Here is a 10029-nt window from a genome sequence, read left to right on the forward strand (position 1 = left end):
TAACGGCAGCATTGTATCCCAAACTGTGTGCAAAGATAACAAAGACAGCAGATGTTACGACTACCTAGAATGAAAATTAAAAACATCGTTTAGAATGGGCATCACTGTTAGCTTTTCTGCACCTGTAGAAATGCCTTCCTTCTATTGATGTCATTGTTCCCCTTCCCTTTCTCATAAATACCCTCACTTGTGTCTCCTAATCTGAACACTGTTTGATTTTTCAGCTGAGTCAGTGCTTTCTGAATAGCGATTCTTCTGGCTCTCAAATAAACACTTGTTGCCTCTTATTAATCCTTTGGCCTTTTGTTTTTTAGGTTAACATTAAATCAGTAGGAAAGCAGTCTACGACTCTGCAGCACTTTGCTTCGTTATTGACACATTTGCAAAGCCATGTCACCTCACTTATTTTGATAGTTTTGCAATTAAAGCAGATGGTACACCATTATTAAACAACAGTTCATTTGTTTTTTCTATCATCTTGTGGTTAAAAAAAATTCCAAGATAGCATAAATGTGAATTGCATGTGGACAACACCTTATGATGTCATTAATGATGTTTCTAGGATAGCCGAATATCTGGTGGTTATGAAAATGTCCCAACTGATGATATCCACATGAAGCAAATTGACCTGGAGAATGTATGGCTTCATTTTATCCGGGAGTTCATTGCACCAGTGACACTAAAAGTCTTTGCAGGCTATTATACAAAGGTAGTTATCCTCCTGTTCCTCCTGCATACTGCCAACTGGTTTTTATGCAAATAAGCTATTTTATGTTTTTATTGATAAGAAAATCCATTGGTCTACTTTGCTTTTCTAGGGGTTTGCACTATTGAATTTTGTGGTAAAATACTCCCCTGATCGACAGCGCTCCCTTCGCCCTCATCATGATGCTTCTACCTTTACCATCAACATTGCGCTCAATAATGTGGGGGAGGATTTCCAGGTAATTACGGGTTTTATTTTTTACTGTTTTATTATTATTTTTTTTAATTTATTGGGGTGACAATTGTTAGTGAAATTACATAGATTTCGTGTGTACAATTCTGTATTACATCATCTATAAATCCCATTGTGTGTTCACCAACCAGAGTCAGTTCTCCTTCCTTCACCATATATTTGATCCCCCTTTACCCTCATCTCCCACCCCACCCCCCTTACACTCTGGTAACCACTAAACTATTTGTGTCTATGAGTTTTTGTTTCTCATTTGTTTGTCTTATTCTTTTGTTGTTTTTGGTTTATATACCACATATCAGTGAAATCGTATGGTTCTTTGCTTTTTCTGTCTGACTTATTTCATTTAGCATCATACTCTCAAGATCCATCCATGTTGTCACAAATGTTCCTATATCATCTTTTCTTACCGCAGAATAGTATTCCATTGTGTATATATACTACAATTTCTTTATCCATTCATCTATCGAAGGACATTTTGGTTGTTTCCATGTCTTGGATCCCGTAAACAAAGATGGAATGAACATTGGAGCACACATGTCTTTATGTATAAATGTTTTCAGATTTTTTGGGTAGATACCCAGGAGAGGGATTGCTGGGTCATATGGTAATTCTATTTGTAATTTTTTGAGGAACCTCCACACTGCCTTCCATAACAGCTGCACCAGTCTGCATTCCCACCAACAGTGTATGAGGGTTCCTTTTTCTCCACAGCCTCTCCAACACTTGTTACTATTTGTGTTGTTGATGATAGCCATTCTGACTATGGTGAGGTGACATCTCATTTTGGTTTTTATTTGCATTTCTCTGATGATTAGTGATGTTGAGCATTTTTTCATATATCTATTTGCCATTTGTATGTCCTCTTTGGAAAAACGTCTCTCCAGGTCCTCTGCCCATTTTTCAATTGGGTTGTTTGCTTTTGTGTTGTTGAGTGGCATGAGTTCCTTGTATCTTTTGGATATTAGCCCCTTATTGGAGGCATTGTTTGCAAAAATCTCCCATTCACTTGGTTGCCTCTTTATTTTGTCAATGGTTTCTTTTGCTGTGCAGAAGCTTTTAAGTTTCATATAGTCCCATTCATTTATTTTAGCTTTTACTTCCCTTGCCTTTGCAGTCAAATTCATAAAATGCTCTTTGAACCCAAGGTCCATAAGTTTAGTACTTATGTTTTCTTCTATGCAGTTTATTGTGTCAGGTCTTATGCTTAAGTCTTTGATCCACTTTGAATTAATTTTGGTACATGGTGACAGATAGCAGTCCAGTTTCATTCTTTTGCACGTGACTATCCAATTCTCCCAGCACCATTTATTGAAGAGGCTGTCTTTCCTCCCTTGTATGTTTTTAGCTTCTTTTTCAAAAATTATCTGTCCATATTTATGTGGTTTTATTTCTGGGATCTCAATTCTATTCCATTGGTCTATGTGTCTGTTTTTCTGCCAATACCATGCTGTTTCGATTATTGTAGCCCTGTAGTACAAGCCAAAGTCAGGAAGTGTGATACCTCCATTATTGTTCTTTTTTCTCGATTGCTTTGGCTATTCAGTGTGTTTTGTGATTCCAAACAAATCTGATGACTTTTTGTTCTATTTCTTTAAAGTATGCCATTGGGATTTTGATGAGGCTGTATTAAATCTGTATATTGCTTTGGGTAATATGGCCATTTTAACGATGTTGATTCTTCCAATCCATGAGCACGGAATGTCTTTCCATTTCTTTGTGTCTTCTTCAATTTCTTTCAAAAAAGTCTTATAGTTTTCAGCATATAGGTCCTTCACATCCTTGGTTAAGTTCATTCCTAGATATTTTATTCTTTTTGCTGTAATTGCAAAAGGAATTGTTTTTTGTATTTCTTTTTCTGAGATTTCATTGTTAGTATATAGGAAAGCAATGGACTTTTATACATTGATTTTGTAGCCGGTAACTTGACTGTATTCGTTGATGGTTTCTAATTACTTTTTGGTGGAGTCTTTAGGGTTTTCTATATATAGCATCATGTCATCTGCAAAGAGTGATAATTTAACTTCTTCATTCCCAATTTGGATGCATTTTATTTCTTTCTCTTGCCTGATTGCTCTGGCAAGGACTTGCAACAGTATGTTGAAAAGCAGAGGTGATAGGGGACAGCCCTGTCGTGTTCCTGAATGTAGAGCAAAGGGCTTCAGTTTTTCACCATTAATTATTAGATTAGCTGAGGGCTTGTCATATGTGGCATTTATTATGTTAAGGTATTTTCCTTCTATACCTATTTTATTTAGTGTTTTAATCATAAATGGATGTTGTATCTTGTCAAATGCTTTTTCTGCATCAATTGATATAATCATATGATTTTTGTCCTTTATTTTGTTTATGTGATGTATCACATTGATGGATTTGCGGATGTTGAACCATCCTTGTGCCACGGGGATGAACCCCACTTGGTCATGATGAATAATCTTTTTAGTGCATTGTTGTATTTTATTTGCTAGAATTTTGTTTAGGATTTTTGCATCTGTATTCATCAGAGATATTGGTCTGTAGTTCTCTTTGTTTGTGCTGTCCTTACCAGATTTTTATATCAGGGTAATGTTGGCCTCATAAAATGAGTTAGGGAGTACTGTCTCTGCTTCAATTATCTGGAAGAGTTTGAGCAGGATTGGTATTAGATTCTCTTTAAAGGTTTGGTAGAATTCACTAGTGAAGCCATCTGGTCCCGGACTTTGGTTTTGGGAAGGTTTTGAATTGACTGATTCAATTTCGTTACTGGTGATTGGTCTGTGTAGATTTTCCAGGTCTTCATGGTTCAGCCTTGGAAGGCTATATGTTTCTAAGAACTTGTCCATTTCTTCTAGGTTATTGAATTTGGTGGCATATAGTCCTTCATAGTATTCTTGGATGATCCTTTGTATTTCTGTGGCGTCCGTGATAACTTCCCCTTTTTCATTTATGATTTTGTTAATTAGTGTCCTCTCTGTTTTTATCTTAGTGAGTCCAGCCAAGGATTTGTCAATTTTGTTAATCTTTTCAAAGAACAAGCTCTTTGTCACATTAATTTTTTCTATTGTCTTTTTGTTCTCTATTTCATTTAGTTCTTCTCTGATTTTTATTATTTCCTTTCTTCTGCTGACCTTGGGTTTCACTTGTTCTTCTTTTTCTAGTTCTTTAAGGTGTAACATGAGGTTATTTATTTGGGAGTTTTCTTGTTTCTTGAGATAGGCCTGTAATGAGATAAATTTCCCTCTTAGGAGGCATTTTCATTGTCCTTTGTTTCTATGTATATTTGGATCTTTCCTCTAATTTCCTCTTTGACCCAAAAGTTCTTTAAAAGTATGTTGCTTAATCTCCATGTATTTGTGTTTTTTTCCTGCTTTCTTTTTGCAGTTGATGTCCAATTTCAAAGCCTTGTGATCAGAGAATATGCTTGGTATGATTTCAATCTTCTTAAATTTGCTGAGGCTGATTTTATGTCCCAATATATGGTTTATCCTTGAGAATGTTCAATGTACACTAGAAAAGAATGTATAGTCTGATGTTTTGGGATGAAGTGCTCTACATATGTCAATTATGTCCATTTCATCTAATGTGTCATTTAGGGCTGCTATTTCGTTATTTTTTTTTCTGTTTGGATGATCTATCCATAGCTGTCAATGATGTATTTAAGTCCCCTAGTATAATTGTGTTTTGGTCAATTTCTCCCTTTAGTTTTGTTAGTAGTTGCTTGGTATATTTCGGTGCTCCCTGATTGGGGACATAAATATTGATGACTGTTATGTCTTCTTGTTGTATAGTCCCCTTTACCATTATGAAATGTCCATCTCTTACTCTTGTTATCTTTTTCACCCTGAAGTCTGTTTCATCTCATATCATTATGGCTACACCTGATTTTTTCTGGGTACCATTTGCTTGGAGTGTGACTTTCCACCCTTTCACTTTGAGTCCATTCTTGTCCTTGTAGCTGAGATGTGTCTCTTGGAGACAGCATATGGTTGGGTTTAGTTTTTTGATCCAATCTGCTACTCTGTGCCTTTTTATTGGTGAGTTCAGTCCATTTACATTTAGGGTGATTATTGATATGTGAGGATTTCCTGTCATTCTATCTTTAGTTTTCTGGTAAAGCTATGTCTCCATGGTTTCTTTGCCTTTTTGTTGTTTTTTATCATTTCTGTGTGATGGTATTCTATGATGTTTCCCTCTGTTTCTTGATTTATTACAGTATATATTTCAGTTCTGGATTTTTTTTGAGTGGTTACCCTTAAGTTTATGTAAAAGAAAGTTTGCTATTTAGAGTATTCCATTTTCTTCTGCACGCTTACTTTCTCCATTCCCATATTCCGGTTCAGGACTTCACTCTCCCCCTTTTTATGTTTTGGTTGCCACCAATTGTCCCTGTTGATGGTGGTCGAATAGCCTCCTTTAGTATTTCTTGTAGTGCATGTCATGTATTAGAAAATTCCCTCAGCTTCTGTATGTCTGGAAAGGTCTTTATTCCTCCTTCGTATCTAAAGGATATCTTTGCTGGATATATTATTCTTGGCTCATAATTCCTCTCTTTCAATAGTTTGAATATTTGTTTCCACTCCCTCCTGGCTTGTAGAGTTTCTGCTGAAAAATCTGATGATAATCTAATGGGCTTTCCTTTGTAGGTTACCGTCTTCTTTTCCCTGGCTGCCTTGAGGATTCTTTCTTTGTCGTTGATTTTAGACAGCTTCAATACAATGTGCCTTGGAGAAGGCCTGTTGGCATTGAGGTAATTAGGTGTTCTAGTTGCTTCTTGGATTCAGGGTCCAGTTCTGTCCACAGGTTTGGGAAGGTCTCATCAACAATTTGTTTGACTATATTCTCTGTTCCCTTCTCTCTTTCTTCTCCTTCTGGTATGCCCATTATTCTTATATTGCTCTTTCTGATGGAATCAGTAAGTTCTTGTAGAGTTCTTTCATTTCTTTTAAGTCTCAAGTCTTTTTCTTCTTCCATCCGTGTAATTTCCAAGTTTCTATCTTCGATGTCACTGATTTTTTCCTCCATCTAGTCAACTCTACTACTTAAACTGGTTATTTCCTTCTTAATTTCTTCTATTGAGTTCTTAATCTCCGGAAATTCTATTTGGTTCTTTTTTAAAATTTCAATCTCTTTCGTAAAATGCTCATGTTGTTCTTTGACTGTGTTTCTGAGTTCATTAAACTGCCTTTCTGTGTTTTCTTGCATCTCGTTGAGTTTTTTCAGAACTGCAATCTTGAATTCTCTGTCATTTAAGTCACATGTTTCCATATCTTTAAGTTCCTTTTCTGGAGCCTTTTCCCTTTCTTTCTGAGCTGTCTTCTTGCCTTGGTTATTCATGGCAATTACTGATTTATTATTTCTCTTCCTAGACATCTGCAGGAGTGGCTTCTGCAACAGGTTGATAGGAAGGGGTCTTTCTTTTGTTTTCCATTGCTTGTTGGTAGATTGTTTTATTTTTTTCTCCGACTGCAGCCTTTTTTTCTCTCTCACACTGTAGTGTTATGTTTTCTGTGCAGTATTCCAGTTTCTCACACAATGGGGGGATTCCTGTGACCCAGTTCGCCTGGGTCAGAGGGCGCAGTATCCGTGTGGGTATGTGGAAAGCTTTTGAAGTTCCAAAGCTCTTCCTGCACCAGATTCATTGCCCGTATGTTTCAGGAGTTCTGTTTACTCCTGCAGGGATCCACCCAGATAGGTGGGGCCAGGGGCGGAGTGAGTTGTGAGTGGTGGCCCAGAGCAATGGCAGCGACCACCACCACAGCGGGTCCTGCTTCCACAGCTCCCTCCCCTTTGCCAGAACTAGTTGGGCTGCGAATCTGTGTCTGCGATCCACATTTCTCAGAACAGCAAATATTCTGTTCTTTTGATCTGACACTGCTACTGTTTCGCTTCTAGCACCGGGCAGGTGCAGGCGGGTCGAGCTCTGGGAGGGTAGGGAGGGGGTGGCTACTCTCAGTGCCTAAAGCTTCCGTTCTCTGCTTGGCAGTGAGGGCTTAAACCAGCATTTTCAGCCTTCTTCCCTCAGTCTTTTCTCCGAGGTCTCTGCCATGAACGTTGGGTTCAGCCGTATTATATGCTGCCCCCTCAGCCCTGTGGGAAGCGGAGCCCTAGCAGTCCGAGTTCTTCCCTCTTCCGCAGCTGCGGTAGTTCCGGGAAGCAGGGAGCTCGGAGCACTGAGCTGGGTCTGAGTCCTGCGCCCGCGCGGCTCCGTCTCCGTACTTCTCCCTTCCTTCCTCCCTGCTCGCATTATTCACCCACCTTTAGGTGAATTCAGTAGTGGGCCTCTTCGTCTTAGCTGTCTGCTGTGCAGGGAGTCCTTTGTGGAGTTATGGTTGTTCGATTAGTTGTAAATTCCAGGGGAGCTTTACAGAGGCTCATTTCACGCCGCCATTTTGATGATGTCACACCCTAGTTTTTACATTTTCAAAAGAAATATGTCATTACAAAAAGACCTTTACTCTTTGTATTTTGTTGTTGTTTTTTGTTTTTTTTGTTTTTTTTTTAAGATTCTGCTTATATGGCATACTTTGAATTTTGCCACTGATATATATTAAACATAGTGGCCTGATACATTTATTTGTTCCATCTCTTTTAGGGAGGTGGCTGCAAATTTCTAAGGTACAATTGCTCTATTGAATCACCAAGGAAAGGCTGGAGCTTCATGCATCCAGGAAGACTCACGCATTTGCATGAAGGACTTCCTGTTAAAAATGGAACAAGATACATTGCGGTGTCATTTATAGATCCCTAAGTTATTTACTTTTCATTGAATTGACGGTTTTTTGTGTTTTTTTTTTGAATGACTGACTGGTATGAACATGTCTTCGAAGTTGTGCTTGAGAAGATGAGAGGAATATTTAAATAACTTCAACAGAACAACTTCACTTCGGGCCAAACAGATGAAAAACTTCATAAAAAATTGTTTGATAGTTCCTAATGTCTGCTCTGAGCCTTAAAACACAGATTGAAGAAGAAAAGAAAGAAAAAAAAGAGTAAAAGCGAGTATTTATTTCTATACCTTATTGTCTCTGAGAATAATGACAATTTTCTGAATTTGTGTTTCAGTTCATAAAATATTCAGGTACAAATGTACAAGTGACCAATGAGACTAATAATATTTTCTTATTTAACGAAAACCTGGGAAGACTTATTTATCAACATGTAGATAAAATGGATATAAATGAAAATTGGCAATTTTTGAAATGTTGGAAAACTGGAATTCTAACTGAATTGTGTGCAACTAATTGTGCACTTTTTTTGACTACCTATGCAGGTATCTTTTACAGTAGTTCCTGATGGAATCTAAAGAATAATATTACACAATGTTTTTCCTTAAGAATCTTAGTACAAAATATGAGTGTATGTCCAGTTGAAAACATTTTTTTTTTCAGATTGATAGACAAAATGTTTTTTACATTTATATTAGAAGTCAAGTGCTTTGTTCCTTCACATAAATTTTCCAAGGTAGATTATAGCAAGTAGATATTAGATTTAGAAAACCTTCACACCTTCCCATTTCTTGTTGACTTAAATCACCAAGTGTCCTTAAGTCCAAAAGGTTGTTGTTTTTCTTTCATTCTAGGAAATAATGAGGAAATGTTTTTCTTTGAGATTAGTAGTAGCATTTTATGATTTTTTAAAAAAAATTTTAAGTACTTGAATTTTATACCAGGAAAATAAAGTTGGTGAGCCTTTCTTCTTCCCTTTTGCCCTGTGTTTACCTCTTTATTCTCTTTTTGGGAGGGTTTTTCACTTTTTTATCTTCCCGGTATAGTCTCCATTTTATCATTCTTACTCTTCTTATTACCTTCCCTTTATTCAACTTTAAAATAATTTCCTAACAAAAAATTTTATGACTTGATTTTTCACCATTTCTCTGAGTGAGGTTTAAGTATCCTTATTGTAGCTACTGTTTTTAATTTAAAGGTTAAACTTGAAAAAATTTCTAAGTCATGGTGCCAAAATTCAGTTTTCTAACACCATGTGTTAGAAAATTATGAAAAATAAAATAATGTAAAACAAGTTCTGTTGTTTTCTTTATTATTGGTGAATTGCCTTTAGAAGAATATTATGATGGAGAAACCTGAAATATCAGGATATAATAACCTATGATTTTTAAATTTTGCTTGATATATTTACTGATATCATAATTTAATGAAAACTCTTGAATTATAAATTGAATTGTAACATTTTTAATCTCAACGTGACTAAGGATTTGATCTAACTTCTTTTACAAGTTAGAAAATAGATACACATATATATTTATTATTTTATTCATTTTTGTATTATTATATTCAACATATATTTATTTGTACAGTGGTGTTTTCCAGGTTCCTATTGTAGGCCGGGAACTGTTCCAGGCACTGAGGATGTGGTGATGAACAATGTGTTATAATTACTGGGAGATGGACTTAGGAAGTTGGTCTTACTTTTCTTCTCTTCTTTGGTGGCACTTAATGCCCAGAGTAAATCCCTAATATCTGTCCGCTTGGTTGAGGAGACATTTTAGTAATGATTTGTGATTTATATTACTGTACCTCAGGGATGGTATTCCAAATATGTAACAAAATAGTATTGTGGCTGCTTGCTTGCGGGTTGTGAAAGCATTCATGAGGCAGGTAGAAATGCAGAAGGAAGATTGATTGATTGATTGATTGATTGATTGATTGATTGATTATTGGTTTCAGGTGTACAAAACAATGTAATAGACATTTATACCCCTCATAAATTGATAACCTCCCCTCCCCCAATCCACTATCCCTCTGACATCGTATATGGCTGTTACAGTTCCACTGACTCTATGACTCTATTCCTTATGCCGTACTCCACATCCTGTGACTATATATATATATATGTATATATCTATATGTATATATACATATAGATACATACATATGTATATATACACACACATATATGTATATATACACACGTGTATATATATATATATAAACACGTGTGTGTGCATATATATATATATATATATATATATATATATATATATAATTGACATTCATTATTATTCAGCTTCAGGTGTATAGTGCAGTGGTCAGGCATCTACAGCATCCCTGAAGTGGTCTTCCTAATAAGACAATGTC

At 36.2% G+C, this 10029-nt stretch overlaps 1 protein-coding gene across 2 annotated transcripts in view; it reads left to right on the forward strand.

Annotated features, from left to right (window-relative positions):
• Positions 1–8953, forward strand: part of PLOD2 (procollagen-lysine,2-oxoglutarate 5-dioxygenase 2) — a 97808-nt gene extending 88855 nt beyond the window's left edge. For both annotated transcript variants that reach the window (XM_019716707.3, XM_019716706.3), the window contains 3 exons: positions 563–709; positions 819–944; positions 7527–8953. In XM_019716707.3, the coding sequence (XP_019572266.3) occupies positions 563–709; positions 819–944; positions 7527–7682 (429 nt within the window). In that variant the 3' untranslated portion in view covers positions 7683–8953. The remainder of the gene's footprint in view (positions 1–562; positions 710–818; positions 945–7526) is intronic.
• Positions 8954–10029: the final 1076 nt, after the last annotated feature.

This window comes from Rhinolophus sinicus, chromosome 17 (genome assembly GCF_057876585.1).
Source record: "Rhinolophus sinicus isolate RSI-liver-muscle chromosome 17, RSI-T2T, whole genome shotgun sequence".
NCBI lineage: Eukaryota > Metazoa > Chordata > Mammalia > Chiroptera > Rhinolophidae > Rhinolophus > Rhinolophus sinicus.